The 18,550-nt window shown below is 41.0% G+C and overlaps 1 protein-coding gene across 1 annotated transcript; it reads left to right on the forward strand.

Annotated features, from left to right (window-relative positions):
• The first annotated feature begins 3,405 nt into the window (after window positions 1-3,405).
• Window positions 3,406-14,043, forward strand: LOC120844706 (cuticle protein 16.8-like). Its single transcript, XM_042294229.1, has 5 exons — window positions 3,406-3,417; window positions 3,522-3,575; window positions 7,559-7,612; window positions 12,982-13,035; window positions 13,624-14,043. Exons 1-5 carry the CDS (start codon window positions 3,406-3,408, stop codon window positions 14,041-14,043), a joined length of 594 nt encoding a protein of 197 aa, XP_042150163.1.
• Window positions 14,044-18,550: the final 4,507 nt, after the last annotated feature.

Raw genomic sequence — 18,550 nt, forward strand, 5'->3', positions numbered from 1 at the left:
GAAGGCCAGACTATTCTGAGTCTCATGCAGCTCGTTCCTCAAAGTACGGAATTCTTCTTTGTTTGCAACATCAAACTCTTTTTTATGACCCGATATCAATTGTTAGTCAAGGAGGATTCTTTACGTCACTGACCTAGGAACTAAGCAGTGGTAAAATCACTGCCCATATTGATACCGGAAGCTTCAATTGTAGTCAATACCTTCTCGTGCTTCACGCATGATGATAAAAAAAAAAAAAACATTGACCATTACAAAAAAGTTGCAGTGGTAATATAATCGGCCATATTGCATAATAGTCAACTAAAACTCCGAACGCGTCGCAATACTTCTGGTGTTAAGGAATAAAGGAACTCCAACCAGACCCTACAAAAGTAGGTGCCAAACGTTTCAAAACGACTTGCTTCTTCTTGAGAGGCTGCCTCTGAAGAAGACTACTGTTTGAAAGCAGCAGCGTAATCTACAGTATTTGTGGTGTTTTATTCTTTTCTTCTTTTTTTCCTTCGTCAATTGGATTAGCGCATTTATGAACACGGATGGTAAAAATCCAAGGGATTTGTTGATGTTCCCTGGCGTATTTTGGGTGTGTCATGATTCAATCAAAAGTTTCAGCCGGGGATTACACTCGATGTTGAGAATGCACGGGTTCTTGAAGTCTATCCAATAGACTTTTATGTCAGAATGTTACGAAACAGCGCTTCGCTCGTGGTCAAATTTGAGAAGGTCGTTTTTGTGTCGGAGAAGCTTTAACGGGACGATCAGTAAGGGAGGACAGGCCACTTGGGTATCGAGAAGCGAACTGCACGAATGTCTTTTTTTTTTTTTTTTTTTTTTTTTTAAAGTGGTTTATATAGACTTGGAACGTCATGGTTGCTAGGCACAAGGTTGTTTGGCTCAAGAGCATGAGGCCGTTACAGAATACTTTTTTGAAAATTCTTTGTTTCAGACGATCTGTCTGGCGGGGCAATCAGGACAGGGAATTATGTGCACAGATTCTTGTTTCTTTTCTTTAGGTGAGATATCTTTTAGACGTGGCCTAAGTCATCCGAGTGTTGATATAGGCTTGTGGGCTACCTAAATTCTTTACTTTGCAAGCACGCATGTCAGTGACTCACTCTATGTACTCTATTTACTATTATATCGCGTGCAGTGGCTCTGCTGCCGGAGAAAATCTGATTCTAGAGTTAATAATTCACTGGGGAGTGAATTCATTTTGTTTAAATAATTTGTTATGATCTTCACCTCTATTTACCGGATCAACATTTACGAAATTCTAGGGAAATAAAATAGCTGCGGAAAGGACGGGGACATAGGCTGAAACAAGTACGACACACGGAGCGCAGTTTATTTTGTTCCCTAGACATAAACCAAGTAGCCCGCCAAAATGTGTTACGAGATCTAATTCAGTTTGAACTTAGTCAAACGTCGAGAATTAGCCTTTAGATATTTTTTATTACCAGTCAATTTCACTATTTGGAACATTTTAGAACACCAATTTTCTCGTCTATGCCTCACCCGGAAACTAAGTTTCGTTGAGCCTAATATATATGGGTTTGAAATTGCAAACCCGAGAGTTAACTATATCAATAATTCAATGGCCAAAGGGATAAAACTTAAAAAAAAAATGATATCCAAAACTTTAATTCCGCACACTGAAACACCAAACTTCCAGTAAGGATGCACTATTATAAGCCCTTCGCGAAAATATCAAAGCCAGGGATTGCATTCACCAAAGCAAATGTGAAAAAGTTGAGCTTTGATATAGTGTGTTCTTTTAGGCTTTACAGATTTGTTCAAAAAAAGCCGAGAAAGCTACACCACTGGTGTTTGTGCAGGTGAGTTATGCGGCCAGGGGAATATAATCTAGGGGGCTAATGGTCAAGATAAGTCGGGAAATGAACTCAAATGTGTTAATTAACATTCATTTAGTGAAACTAAACATGGGATTTTAAATAGAAACTGATTGAGCATCATCAAAACCCACTATAAAAGTAATTTTAGGAAAGACTTTGAGCGCGTGGAATGCGCAATACCCCACTGCATCTCCGACTCGTGCAACAGGCACAAGGCTGCCGTTGAGAAAACGCCTATGATAAGACAGAAAAACCGTTCGGTCGCGTTACCTCCCCGGTAGCCTTGAGCCTGCTGCACGAGTGAGAATTCAGCGGTTTCCCGCACGTGCTTCCCACGTGTTCTAAAAAGTTTTTAGAATATTCACTAGGTAATTTACTGTTTTTAATGGCGCGCAGCAAGTTTCTAATTGAAACTAAATGTTTATTTTCACTACTTAAATAATAACGAACACATTTCATTAGTTAAATTTAGTTATTGTGACTAGTGTATCATTTACTATATCCCCCTGGTCATATAACTGACCTGCACAAATCGCATTAGTGTAGCTTTAACGAAATTATAACGCAGATATGTAAAAAAAAACAAAAAAAAAAGATGAAACCCATAGATTATTAGATTCTGCTGAGATCTGAATTAATACAATCATTTTCATTTCTATCTCCTTTTCTCTGTTATCAAATGGAATGGACGAATTATACGAATCGCCATAGTTTGCTCACGCATGAAAGTGATTACACTAATAGGAGAAAGTTACGTCTCATTAGATTGAGGAAGTTCTTTTAGAGCATTTGTACATTAAAAGCGCGAGCCCAATCCTCTTTATTTGAGTAAGTCCTAGCTTTTTTGATTTCTTGTGGGACCGACGCTGGCGAATGAATTCAAACTAATTAAATGTAAGAAAATATAATAAAATATAGGTATTCCTAATTCTATAATCTAAACAAATAGACAGTTCATAATTCAGATGACCGGAATGGCCGCTGTGCCATGGAGGCAGAAAACTAACGCCAAACAGAGCGACCTTAAATAAAGCTGACAGGAGAGGAACCTCCACGAAGTGCGCCCGCGATGCGAAGCGAAAATCAGTATTCCCACAATATCTGCAACTGCAACGGCCTGTCTTCTCAAGTAGAAAAGGCCGTTAGCAGGACGGTGCATGTAAAAAAAAATTAAAAAAAGCAGGAAAAATAAACGTTGTCAACAAAAGAGAACCTCGCAAAGGAAGGGAAAAACTGAGATGAGTCCAGCATATAAAAGACGCAAAATAACATCTCTTCTTTCCCAGTTCGTCGTCAAAGAGATTAGCTTTTTTTCTTCAGCAGACTAAAGCAAAACAAAGAGAAAACGTCTCGTCACATTCCTTTCCTTTAGCCCCTTACACGTTCCGGCGCTATTTAATTCATCTGGCATAGTTTCTAATTTCCACGCCGCTGATTCGTTAGACACAACACAGAAGCATGCTAGGGCGTGTCTATAACATACTCTGCGAGGTATATAAGCAACCGTCAGCTACAAACGCACAACGATTTCCAGCCAAGAAGGAAAGTAATCACCATGTTCTCCAAGGTGCGGCAATATCCTTCTGTCTGATAACTGTTTTTCATTCAAATCCTCCAAAGGGGGCTGTGATTTCTTTTTCAATTGAATAACGGTTCACATCTCCGTTGCAGGTTCTTTTCTGCTGCCTCGTCGCCTACGTGGCCTGCGGTGTTGTTGTCGAACACGTAAGTTTACTGATATCAAGCTCTAATATAACATAAAAACTAGAAAACTGTTGAATATCATACGATGTAAATGTTCGTTTTGTTAGCAATTCCCCCAGAGTGAAATATAATGAAAGTACTCTAAAAAAACAACCTATAGCTCACACTGTTTTCTTTAGATATATTTGTGAGCCTTATAACACATAAAAAATCGAACAATTAAAACACCAAATACAAGCCTAAGAGAACACGACTGTAGCAAGGCTTGAGTTAAGTACGCATCTGCGTTTCTGTAGGGGCTGTGGTGTCAAAGCAACTAAGAGTGTTTCTTTGGTATTTGCCCTGCTAAGTAACTGGACACTAATATCTACAAAACGTTAAAAATTGGTTGTACCCATTCAACTATATATATATACACACAACTTAGTCTGTTATAGACAGGACGTACTGCAGTAAGGAAAACTTCCTTCATATTTGTTTCCTCCTTGCACTTTTCTTCTGCAGGCGCCAGCCCAGCCATACAGCTTCGGCTATGACAACGTTGACGAGTTCGGCACTCGCATGACCCGTCAGGAGACTGGAGATGAGTTCAACAACAAGGTCGGTTCCTACAGCTACGTTGATGCCTTCGGTGTCACCCGTCTGGTAAAGTACGTCGCTGACGCCACCGGCTTCCACCCGACCGTTGAGACCAACGAGCCGGGCACCAAGACCTCGGTCCCGGCCGACGCTCCGTTCTTCTCCACCGCCGTTGAGGGCCCACACCCGGTCGTTGTCAAGGCTGCCCCAGTGGCCGCGGTTCACGCTGTGCACGCTGCTCCAGTTGCCGTGCGCGCAGTGCACGCCGCCCCAGTGGTTCACGCTGCTCCCTTCGCCTACGCCCAGCACGCCCCCCTGGCTTACGGTCTTGCCAAGCACTTCTAAGAAATTAATAAATTATTGACTCCTGACAAAACAAGCTCTCGTGATACCGTCCTTCTTATAGGTTGTATTGAGACGATAGAGACACACTAACAGATTTCTACAAAAGCTTACATAGTCAAGGTTTATATAAAATTATTAAATAATTTGTGTGCACATACATTTATAATTTAATCCAAACTGTGATAATGAAAACGCTTCATTTTGCTTGCACCCTCAAAGAACCTCGGTCTCCGGTGTTGTGCACACTACTCACACATCAAAAACAAAAGCCAGTATTAAAACTCAAATGAGAAATGTTAGGCACACAAAACTAAAACAGATACAGGAGATGTCTTGGCATATTCAAGAAGACAACATACGTTTTGGGATATGCATATTAAAATTATTCAAAACTAAAAAAACCTAGCTTTTTTATTTCTTTTAGTTTAAAATTTTAATTAATTGTACAAAATATAAAAAATTTATTTAAAGGGAGAGTACATTGAATAGCATTCGCATCAAAACTGACGTGTTTTTCTAGCTTATTTTTTTAATCACTTAAATGATTAGGCTTTTTTACTTGTTTAAATACAATGATATTATACATCTAATCATATTAGAAAACCCATATTGCTTCAATTTCCAAAACATTCTGATTAAGGAATGTTTTTTTTTTCTAATCAAGCAAATTCATTTATATAAATTTATTTTACTGCATAAATGCTAAATACCATGGGCTGATATCAGACATATATGAGAGAACATGAATGATATACTACAGCATTTTCCAGGTGTCAAGTTTCCAGCTATTAGGCATATGTAAATAACAAACAACAAGTTAATCTTGGATATTTGTTAAAAAAAACCCAAACCGGATTACGCAAGTGAGAACGATGACGACAAATGGGGCTTCCAGTTCGCCACATTTATATCTCACCATTCGAAAATAGATGCAGCCAAACTTGTTTTGCAATGGAGAGAAGCGCCACTTAAAGGATTCAACATTTCCGACAGTGGACATGTAAGAGTACATACAGGGGTGAAGAGGCAAGTTGAAATGCATCAACTTGATATTTCTCGATTAGAGAAACTAAAACCAAAAGTGCGGTCGGACGAACAACTAGGTAGAAATCCTATCCGGTTGATCTCCGCTCTGCGGAATGCTAGGTCTGGCGTCGATAGGGAGAGGCATGTCGTCGCAATGTAGCCGCTGGCAGTAGTAATCGCAAAGGCCTAAGTTACTTCTCTGCCGTAGTGTTCATGGTATTTCAGGCCGATGCTTGTCTCTTAAAATTTTTGGTGGATGCACGGTACTCTTTGGCGTTAATTATGTGAACCAAATCCTTCTTCAGTGACGTCAACACCTTGCGGTGTCCACAGAGGCGATCGTTGAGGCAGCGTCCTTTTTAGCCGATGTTCTCTGCACCACAGGTTGAAGGAAGGACATGCACATTTTATTCAATAGACACAAAAGCTCGTACTCAGTGTATCTTGCACTGACTTAGGAACCTCATCAACAAATTAAATTTGGTATTCAACCTAGTTTCAATCTGCATCTGACAGCTGCGTTAGTACCATACTACGAAGCACCAAACAACGCGGTGCCATAAGAATAGACGCCAATTTCCCTCACCCCTCCCCCTGTCCCCCTAGAAGACTCTTGCATAATGCGGGGGGTGGCGTAACGGGCACACCCTAAGAAAAAAAGGTGGTCTCAAAGGACTAACGGAGCATTTGGTCCCCTCAGCTCCCATTCGCACACCGATGAGACCTTCTGGATCGAGCGAGGTACCGTGTGCAAAGGTTGAGGACTAACTGCACTCGACCGGAACTAACCGAGAGGCGCGGGAGCAAAGTCAACCTCTAGTCCTCCAAAGGACAGGAGGGGCATCTGTACAAACGCGTGGACCAGATGGCGGCTTCTGTTGCATCGCCGACGGCCAGTGTTGGGGACGTACTTACTGTTTCGGAACACAGGGGAAGATATTCAGAGATAATCGCAGTATCAGATGTTTGGTATACAGATGTTTGGCATAACGTTTAACCGATTTCGCAAATACAACATATTTTGAACACTGACTTTACAAATTTGTCAATATTTTGCCCAAATCTGTCACTTCAAAAAAACTCAATTTATTTGTGCGCGTCAATTAAAGTGTATGTATGAATTTAAGCGTGCAATGATTTCCGACAGGTGTATAAATTTACTATGTGCATTTTTTGTAATTGTGTATAATTTTGTGTGGCGCTCTTCTGAAGGACCTCTGACCTGCTGGTAAACACGACAGGAAATAAATATTGAAACATTGAAACCGCTCGTCTGATAGGTCTCAGCATTTATATTTATCACAAAGTTGTGATTTGTTAGCATAATGTCAGACTAGAGAGCGTGTCCAAACGTTGGCGTGCTGTGTTTACACAGCAATGCTTTAAGCTCACACAATATTATACCGACGCGGTTTTATGAACTGTGGTTATGACAGTATATTGCAACCAAATATACAGTGACACGTTCGGCTTTGATCATCAATTGATGTATTTACAAAAGTACGTTTAATTTGAACAACATAATTTAGAAAGAAAATATACACTGCACAAAACTCTGAGACCACACCTTAATTGCGTGTAGGAACTTAAAAGAAGCAGGTGAAATTGCGATCAGTACAGCCATATTAAGTACATAAAAAACTCTCGTCCTTTCCTCTTCGTCAACGTCTACTCCATCTGCAGCAAATTATTGTAAACAAAAACGAAGATAAAATCTTACACCGCATTTTTTTCTTTAGTGCCTTATAAATTCCTCAACTACGTAACTCAATTAGCATTATTTCTATTTTTTTTCTTTGCACTCCGACCATTGTTTTCTACAAAAACTAGGATATAGGGAGGCGTGTCTAAAGTCGGGAGTCTTAGGTATATAAGTAAACGACTGCTTCAAACGCACCACGGTTTCCACTTTGAAACGAGAGGAAAAGTACCCACCATGTTCTCTAAGGTATGCGAATATTTTAGTGTACGAGAACTTCGTAGCGTTCAGATCTTTCGGTATGAGCTCTATTTTCTCTTTCCCTGTAATGTAACAGTACACTTCTTTCTTGCAGGTTCTTCTTTGCTGCCTTTTTGCCTACGTGGCCTGTGGCGTTGTTGTAGAACAAGTGAGTTTGCTGACTCTTGTTGTTTTACTAACACTAAATAAGTAGAAGACAGCTTAGGATCAAGCGAGGCAGACACTTCTGGCATAAGCAGTTATTGCGAGGCAAAAAATGACACTTCTGTAAACAATAAAAAATATATTTGCTCATGCTTTATAGAAACCCTATTTTGCATTCAACAGAGACAATTACGGTACCTGATCTTACCTTTAACAGGCGTGATCTTACCTTTAACAGGCTCCATCCCAACCATACAGCTTCGGCTTCGACAACATCGACGAGTTCGGCACCCGCATGACCCGCCAGGAGACCGGAGATGAGTTCAACAACAAGGTTGGCTCCTACAGCTACGTCGACGCCTTCGGTGTGACCCGTGTGGTGAAGTACGTGGCCGACGCCACCGGCTTCCACCCGACCGTGGAGACCAACGAGCCAGGCACCAAGACCTCGGCCCCAGCCGACGCTCCGTTCTTCTCCAGCGCCGTTGAGGGCCCACATCCGGTCGTTGTCAAGGCTGCCCCAGTGGCCGCGGTTCACGCTGGGCACGCTGCTCCAGTGGCCGTGCGCGCTGTTCCCGCCGCTCCAGTGGTGCACGCCGCTCCCTTCGCCTACGCCCATCACGCTCCTCTGGCCTACGGTCTTGCCAAGCACTTTTAAGATATTAATAAATTATTGATAGATGTGAAATTAATTTTGCTATGAGATGATATTATTTTGGAATCTTCCCGACAACGGAGACGCACTGTGTCAGGTACAACATATGCGATAACTAGGGATGTTCGTTTTCGGGTTTTATATTCTTTTAAAATCGGGGGGTAAGACTCGGGTGCTATTTTTCAAGCTGGTGATCGGGCAGAAATAGGGTATTTTGTGGAAACATTTCGAAATTCGAAATGTTTCCACAAAAATGTTTCCACGAGGATTGGTGGGCGGTTCTTCAAGGGAAGCACCGCCCACGGAATCCTCCTCTCCCTCAGGTGTCAACGAAAAACCTGACCGTTCGACGGACAGCCGTCTTCGATCAGATATTTCGCCATGAAATAAACCTGTTAAGTCATCCCGATCTGTTTACGCGACTGACTGGCTCAGACGTTTTTCGTGAGAAAGGTTGGACTCCAGCGCGATGGCCATGCTATCCAAGAGAGTCTGCTGGGTGTCGACACCTCAGCGATCGAAGGGGGATTTATAGTGCATTTCACAAGCTGCGTGCAGCAGAGCCGAAGCTACGTGGCATGCCGAGGCGGCTCCACCTGCACAGCGGGGAGGGGGGGGGGGGGGGGGGGGCGGAAGGTTTTTTTGAGGCCCCAACGCCTCTTGTCGTTTTTCCTCAGCCGGCCTCCGTAGAAGCCTCCGTGTATCGCCCACAGTGCTGCACGCAGCTTTCGAACTAAACTATCGGTCACTGTTGTACCGAGGTAGGGTAGCAAGCGTGTGCGCACCCCATATTCCGTGCGGTGTAAAAATAAATAGGTTGGTTATGTGGTTTTGAAATTCGAGGAGAAATTGGGTTTAACCCCATTATCCTGAAACATGTTCGGGGTGTAAAAATCGGGTAAAATCCGGTTTTTACCCGAAAATGAACAACCCTAAGGAATCATAATCAATGCACCATTGTCCTCATACTTATATTAGCATATAACCGCACATTTGGAGACATGAAATTCGTTTATCTGTGACTAATATGGAGAGGGTTAGGATCATTCAAGGATTGCAAAATTAAAATGATACATCAATTTGGGGCTAATAGAAAAAAGAAAGAAGATGAGGCATTGAGAATGTTGAAGATGCACAGAATAAAGGATAGAAAAAACTATTGATATGTGCTTTTCGCTTCTTACGCTTAGAGTATTTGTTTCTAAATCACGTATAAGCAAGTTTAGGTAAAACCCTAAACACAGGTTCAAAAACTCAACCGAAAATAGCAGGAAGTTAAAACCCTGCGAAAATATTTTGAAATCATATATTTTAAAATTTGTCAGCGACATTTATCTTCAAATTATTATAATCTATGCACTGCAATGCCTAAAGAACTATCGTTCGCGCTTTATTAGAAGATGTTTAGACAAATTGTGCTTACAGCGATTGAAGTACCTCTAGTTTAAGTTGCCTGGATTAGACGTTCTATCAAGTGCCACTGAACGTGAATTAGCACTTGATGGGGTTGAGGGGATTGGCTGGCTTTTTCGTACAATGAGAAGGCACCGCAGGAGGCAGAAGGGAGGAAGAGGTAGGGGGAGGAAAGGGGAGGTAGGAGGTGGGGGAGGAAAGAGGAAGGCGTTGAGGAGAGTTGAGGGGTGGAGGGAGAGGTTTGGGAAAAGACAGGAAGGGTTGAGGAGGGAGGGCAAAGTGGAGAAGAGGGTGCAGTGAGAGGGTGGAGAGAGAAGAGTAAGTGCTGTCACGGTACGTGAGGTGTATATGTAGTGGATGTAACAAACGTTTTTTAAGTAAAAAAAATAAGGGAAACAGGGAATAGGCGCGTTGATGAATACAAAGCCACGACGTCCTTGGAAATGACATTCAGGCCATTACTAAAGGCCATTACTTGTCATCAATTTGCCACCGAAAATTCGCGAGGAAACTACATTTGTTGTAAAGGTCATCTGACGTCAATTAACCCTCAAAATTTAGTGAAAAATGCACGGACGAGCGGACGAATAGAGAAAGGTTTCGGACCACGTTCAAATAAAAGCAAAAAATAAAACCAACATGAAATGCTTTAGAAACGATTTACATGACATTTTATTATATGTATATTAAACCTGAAATGCTTTTAATCAAAACCGCCCAATCCCAAATTTTTTTTCCGCCCGTCGTTCCGGGCCTCTGTTTGTTTGTTCGCATTTTGCGCCAAGTTTACCGGACCAATTGACGTAACTTATAGTATAATTCGATTTGCACGCTAAATATAGCGGGAAAATTTACACCAAGTGACCTAAAGATGAGCAAAGTTTCTCCGCAAGATTTAAACGAACAATTGACGTCGTGCGAACTAACGTCATGGTTGCTATTTTCCAATCCTGTTTCGCCGCTATATTTGCCTGGGAAATCAAAGTCACATGAGCAAATGTCAAGGAGAATCAAATTAAAATGGTGTATAGGTCATTTGACGACAGGTCGACCCCCTCGGTCTACGCACTAATACGATTTACCTCTTTAAATTTAGTGGGAATACATATTTCACCGTACCCCACGTAACAGGACCTATGCTCTAATTCAGTTTCCCAGCTAAGCTTGGCGAGGAAAATATTGCCACGTGCCTCTATGTCACATGAAATCCAATTAATTTGCTGTATAGGTCCCTTGACGTCAGATCTTGTGACCTTGATATCAAACCAATTTCCCCCTTCAACTTTACTGTGGAAGTTTACGTCACCTGACCTGACATCATGTGACCTATACACTAATTTATATTTGCTGCTAAATTTAGCGAGTGGATTGACAAAAACAAAATTTGTTCACTAACCAGAACACCTGCTTATTTTCCTCGAAAAAATTATATAAAATATATATCCTTAAATCTTGCATTTCAAGGATTATGGAACTTTAAAGAAAATGTAAGTTGCCGATTTTTATAATAGTGCTTTTCCGGAGACTATACTTTCGAGTTACTCGCGGTAAATAACCCCTTATTACAAAAATTGTGTAAATTATGTTTGTGTGTCCCGAAAATCTTGCAAATGTCAGCTGGTATTTCAAACATTTATTTCGACTTTTAGCGTAATATCACGCTCTATGTAAAAGCAAACCTTATTGTTTCGCAGGCTATCCCAAACCCCCAGCCCATTTCTTGTACAAAATAAAATAAAAAATTATACAAAGGTTCATATTGCTCACTGGAGCCTACCATTGTTCGTATAGGCGATGTTCTACCACACGACGCTTCCGTGAAACGGCGTTCTATGAAGTGTACGATACCGGTGACTGCAGTACCCACCACGAATCCCTGCTACGGGTCTAAATTAAATAATTTTCGAACCCACATTCTACGTGAGTAAACTATCTAGTCACATCGCCATGAACAAACCTGCAAGAAAACCCGCGCAAGGAAAACCCTTCACACTCTTTCTATATCACATTAAATACAAATCATATCAGAGTGAATTCTTTAGCGCGCCTGAAACCACTGAGGGAGCACAGCCATAAATACAAAGCTTTTAGATACATATCTCCTTTAGCACCCCCTCAAATTCATTTTACTTACCTTGGACACTGCCTGTGTCAATTGCTTGAAACATAAAATTATATTTATCAGGGCATTGTACATCAGAGATTACCGACCACGAGAAAATTACTTTTTCGTGGTCCAAACTCTTTTCATTCACACATCATACAGTTTGTTCAATATACTTAGGGTTGTTCGTGTTCGGAGAAAACACGATTTTACCCGATTTTTACACCCCAACATGTTTTAGGAGAATCGGGTTAAACCCCATTTCTCTCCGAATTCCACAACCATATAACCAACCTTTTTACTTTTACGCTGTACGGAGTTTACGGTGCACACACGCTAGCTACCCTACCTCGGGACAACAGTGCCCTATAGTTAATTTCGCTTTAAATGCCGCAGACCCTTTTAATTTGCAGTTATTTTTGTTGTCTGTTTGCTTGTTTATATTAAATCAGCCTGAACTTAACATGTTAATTTCAGGCTGAAATAATATAAACAAGCAAATTAGCAACGTAGCACAAAGAATCCGACTAATACTCGTGCCACACAGGCAACTCGAATGCCATTTACAACGAATGACATTTGAGCGGACGGCCAATCAGAGCGCGACACTCCGGGGGTAGCGCATTCCACGCGCGACAGATAGCGAGCTTATTCACCGATCACACAAATGTCATTCGTTGTAAATGTCATTCGAGTTGCCCGTGTGGCACGGGTATTATACAGCTTGTTTACAACTGGGAATTTTGTGAAAATCCGGTAGAGCGACGACAAGTACCGCATACATAGCACATCAAATGACTCCCTTCCTTCCTGAAGGTCCAATTTTACTCTTTTTTTTCAGCAAGCTGAAGAAAAATATAGCAAAGATGTTATCCTTCCCCGCATTCCTTTTTTTAGGATTGTCCACATTCCACGCTACGTAATGTAATCAGGAAATTTTTATTTTTGTCCACTACTGCTATTGGCTTACGAGAAAAATTACAATATTAAGGCGTGTCCGGAACCTACTTCACAAGGTATATAAGCAAGCGCGGGTTCCATATTGTCCACGGTTTTCACTTTGAATCGAAAGGAAAAGCAGCCATCATGTTCTCTAAGGTATACAAATAACTTTTACTCTAAGGACCACATAGTATTCAGATACATAAGTCGAGGCTTTGCTTTCCTTTCTGTATAATAACGCTTCACCTCTTTCTTGCAGCTTCTTCTGTGCTGCCTTTTTGCCTACGTGGCCTGCGGCGTTGTTGTCGAACACGTAAGTTTACTTTGAATACATTTTGTTGTTTTACTGAAAGAAATCATCAGGGAAGATTTGAACGTAACCTTAGCAGTTATCACGTACAATATCTATCTCGTCATGTAACGGGAAAACATATCAAATAGCGCAAGAAAGACAACGACAAGAAGTATACAAGACAGGCGCTGTACACTTCTTGCCCTTGTATTTTTTTAGCTATTTTATGTTTTACTAAGATGAAACAGCTAGCCCAACAGCGTACCCTACTAAAGTAACAGGAACGTAATTACTCAGATTATTTCCTTTTGCCAACTGTATCGTATTTCTCATAACATATCACAGAAAATTGATAAGAAAATATTGTATAAATAAATTGGCTAACGAAGAAGAAGCAAATTTTTTTATAACATGTTGTTGGGTTTTAACAAGTGCTAGTCGCTGTGTCGTAGATATTTTTTTTATTTGAACCATAACATCTACAGAACGTTCAATATTGATGATAACCCTCAACAGTTACAATATGCACAGGATATTGTCCATGACAAGCAATACTGCACTAACTGGACATTGTTATATTTTGATTTTGTGTGATCAAACCTTTTACAGGCTCCATCCCAGCCATACAGCTTCGGCTTCGACAACGTCGACGAGTTCGGCACCCGCATGACCCGTCAGGAGACCGGAGATGAGTTCAACAACAAGGTCGGCTCCTACAGCTACGTTGATGCATTCGGTGTCACACGTGTGGTGAAATACGTGGCCGACGCCACCGGCTTCCACCCCACCGTCGAGACCAACGAGCCGGGAACAAAGACCTCCGTCCCAGCCGACGCTCCGTTCTTCTCTAGCGCCGTTGAGGGCCCACACCCGGTCGTTGTCAAGGCTGCCCCAGTTGCCGCGGTTCACGCTGTGCACGCTGCTCCAGTTGCCGTGCGCGCCGTTCACGCCGCCCCGGTGGTGCACGCTGCTCCTTTCGCCTACGCCCACCACGCTCCTCTCGCCTACGGTCTTGCCAAGCACTTTTAGATGAACAATAAATTATTCACATGCGTGAGATTAGACCTTTGTGATTCAGTTTAAAAATGCAATCAATTTATGCGAATCAAAATATGTTACATCACCAGTACACCAGCCGGCAATATGAAGGTGAACACCTTACCTGGTTTCTTGCCTGTGTTACAGCTCCCGAAAGCTATATTGCCTATTAACGTCTCAAATAGTACGTGGCTTGGGGTCTAAACTTTGCGTTCTAGCCATCTTCTAGAACAGAGCTTGTTCCAAAACTTTTAGGAACGTCAGAAATAAGAAGAGGGCTGTTCACCTTCATATCGCTCACGGCTGTACATTGCAGTTCTAGAACATGCATTCGTTGCACTTTTTCCATCATGCCAAGTTTTTCTATTTTGTTCATTGGAGAACATTGTCTTATAAAACTTCACTTCGGTGTACCATTTAGGCAACTGAACTCCTGTTGACGTTTCTACGTTGCGTAAAATGACAGTCCAACCTGCCATGCATTTCTTTGTGCAATCCATTGGACAGAGTGGTATGCTCTGCAAAGTTCAGTAAATGAATCTAATTAGCTTAAATACTATGATATTATGCTTAACGGAGACTGTTACGTGAATTAAAATTGTCACAAAAAGTGGAATTTTCTTTGAAACTTTTGTAAGTATGAAAAAGGGTTTTAATTACCTAACATAACATGCACGATACGCAATTACAGTGCTATGGCTAAACAGTAAACTTTAAGATATGTGTATCGCAGAAATGGTCGCATACAGACACGATGGAACATCAAACATCTATATTATGAACTGTGAGGAGTTCTGCACTCGAACTTTGACGCCATCACTATGACGCGAGGGCCTTGGTTGCGCACGGAGTGATGTGCTAGCGTTTCACTGGAAGTCGTGTTAAATCTATACGCAGGTGAGGGATTGAGAATAAGGGCTGAGCTTGCGTCCTTGTCGAGACGCCCTGCTGTTTTCATAGGTTCTGTGACTATAATGCCTCGTGCAATTGCGTGAATGTTGATGTATTTAAAATTGTTTTTTTGTCTACACACTTTCATCACGACAAAGGTGCATTTTTTAACCCATAAACACTTTATATCTTATCGCGGTGTCTGTTTCGCATATTTGTGATTCTGTACACAATTTTAGAAAGAAGAAAGCCTGCTCTCAGGAACATACAAGACTAAGTATTATTTATTTACTATTAGCGACGAGTATTCCACAATTTTCAAATTATGCTTGAATATCCCCAAGGTCTCGTACATGTCGGTTGGTATCCGGCACATGCATTTGACATTTTAGCGTAATATTACTTTCTTTGTGAAAGCAAACCTTATCAATTTTGCAGGCTGCGACAAACGCCATCCCATTTCTTGTATCAAAGTGTAGAAAAATGATACAGGCGCCATTGACAAAAATTAGGAACACTGAAGGCGACCATTGTTCGTAAATGCGGTGTTCTACAAAACGATGCTCCTTGCAATGGCGTTCAATGAAACAGGGTACTGTAAAATGGCGTTCGATGCCATATACGATCCCAGTGACTGTTGTGTTCCCCACGAATACCTTCTACGACACACGTCTCACAATAAGTAACCTTCAAACCCACATTCAACTTGGGTAAACAAGGAGAATCACCATTAAAAAACTTTCGTGAAATGCCGCCCATGCAAAACCTCCCGCACTCGCTTTATGGAAACTTGTAAAGCAAAACAAACCAGAGCAAACGCTTCCCAGCTCCGAAAACCACTGAGGGCACTCAAATCAAATAGCCAGCTCTTGATATAAACGTCTCTTTGGCACCCTGTGAAGTTGCCTTTTATAATATTTAAAGTTCTCAGTGTCAATTGCTTGAAAAATAAAATTATATTTATCAAGTTGTTCCACATCAGAAATTATCAACCTTGAGAGAACCCATATTTTTGTGGCCCAAATATGTCATTCAAACATTTCACAGTTTGGTCAGTGTACTACGTGGAGCCATATGCCATACCAACATCACAAACAACGTTTTTTCAGAACTGGTTAATGTATCTTCATCTGTTTCTAACAACTTCGGATACAACCAGAGAAAGAAGATAATCGACTCCATTCAATGCCATTTTGAAGCATAACACTAGCGCAGTCTTTATTCACGACAAAAGTGTTAGGCCGTGATCGAATGCATGCACATATATAACAGGGGAATCAAATTCCTGTCTTCCAAAATATGCCTCCCTTAGGTAAGTAAATATTTGTCAAAGGATCCAAGCGATGATTTAATTTCTTTTGTTTTCATGATGTTTAGTTTTGCGACAAATATTGTATTTGTATACGGTAAGCTTCTGTCAGAACTCATGAAACCTCACAGTTTGTTGTTTTGCAGTTTTCTAAGCGTTCTGAAACATCTAAGAGGTTTTTGCAGTTAGACATGATGTAATGTTTAGAGACAACTTTAAATTGTAGACATTATACTTGTTGGCTGGTGAGTGAAAAAATGTAATGTAGTATATCAACGTTTGTGATCAGCACGTGATTTATGGAAATTCTATGAAATTCAGTGTTACTTATGTTTACCAAAATGAACTCAGTGCGGATGGCAAAATATTCAATCATGAGAAAACGGTGCTGTCAAGGCAGACGAATTCTAGAATTTTAAGTGAGCAATTGAATATATATATTTTCGTTGTGGAAATTACATTAACAAATCATTTTACAGAAAAAGAATCGATTAAGAAACTTGTACCAGGGAGTCTATTTCATGTTGTAGTCAATCATACTACAAGTCTGTCTTCAATTGTGATGGCCACAGAACGCCCTTGATGTTATGCGAATTAGTTTGTTATGTGCAAAAAAGAGAAGCCACGAGGCTCCTCTTTTTTGCACATGACAAATCCGGAATTTCAAACCGTCATATGGGCCCCTAAGCAAACCGGATTTCTAGAAACCGTAAAATGAACCGGAAATGCCCAGTCCGCAAAACCCAACCGAAATTGGTCGAAGCGGAAGCTGAACCGTATCTGGCCAATCCGTAGAGCTTCACCGGAGTGGCTGTAACCGTATATTCAATCGTATCAGGTAACACCATAATATAATAGAAATAGTTTAATAGTGACATACCTACTGTTTCACCTTCCGATGTACTGCAGCTGATGCTAGAGGCCATCCCTTACAAAAATGACATATCTAGACTTCTAATAAAAAATACAGATATGATATATAAGGAATTGGGCAGATATGACCACATATGCATAATCAGACAATATCTGGATGGATATAGCCATATCTGCCCAATTCCTCATATACCATGTATAGACTGCTTTATATGATCCCGTGTTTGGGCCTGGAAAATAGAGTACCCACCCCACATAAAGCAATTTTCACGTGATGCTCCTTCTAGCATCACATTAAAATTATTGCCATAGGGCAGGTACCATACCTTCAGGTCCAGACAAGGGATCATATAATGCATTTCTATGAATATCAACAAAATATACATTTTACTGCTACCCCACACTGCCAAACGTGTGTTTACGTCGATACATCGACAGAATAGGCCATTGACCAATCATTATTCGCCGGGTTCGAAATTTTTAATTCCGACAAATGTGTATGCTACGAAGCTAAAATGCAGGCGATCGCTAGTTAGGAAACGTGTCATTCGAAGTCGGAAAATCACAGCCCGTTGGCAGGATAGGTTGTCGAGGCAGCACAGAGAATATGGTTTGCAAAAAAAGTTTTATACATAAAAGCGCCAAAACTCCAAACAAGCACTTCCGCCGTTCAAGAAAACAAAATCGTAATATCACACGGACAACCATTAAAATAAACTAAAAATGTAATAGCACACAGACACCTAATAAAATAAAACAAAAGGAAGGCCCAATTAAGCTGTAAGCTATACGAAAGTTCCAAAGTCGTTCATTTTTATTCACAGGGTCAAGTCCTGATTCAACTCTCCGCTCGAACACATCAGTTTTGACAAGGGCTTGCTTGCTAGCCTCGTGGCTGATGTCCTTCCTTGTACCGTGCGATGTTCAAAGTCCCCCAGTCGCTCCTCGCTGGCCTTGTTCTTCCGTTCGGTCCCGAAATCATCCCTTGTGATCAACAGGTCGCACACACACACGCACAAAGACACCATTGTTCGCCGGAAGCAATACAAGATCGAAAGTTCATTACTGCTCCTTGAACAGAACGAGGTCACCACCGTTTACCGGACTAGAAAATGACGAGGGCATCATATATTTAACTAAAACTTAATAAAAGAAAAAGATTAATAAATGATGAACACATAAGTAACAAAAACACGGCCTAAATCATGAGAAAAACGCGAAATAATGAACACACACATAAAAAAAATAAAAACACGAAGGACTTACACAGACAGCCACATTTATTCAATTAACAATGAGGTTTAAGTCTGATAAAAAAAATAATTCTGCTGTGCTAAACATCACCAATATGTTGTGTAAGCTAGGCCACCTTGAGCAAAGCAGGAATATTTGTGATCATATTCAAATGTCATTGCGAACTCAAAA

The sequence above is a fragment of the Ixodes scapularis genome, unplaced genomic scaffold, assembly GCF_016920785.2.
Source record: "Ixodes scapularis isolate PalLabHiFi unplaced genomic scaffold, ASM1692078v2 PGA_scaffold5__190_contigs__length_132052651, whole genome shotgun sequence".
Taxonomy (NCBI): Eukaryota; Metazoa; Arthropoda; class Arachnida; order Ixodida; family Ixodidae; genus Ixodes; species Ixodes scapularis.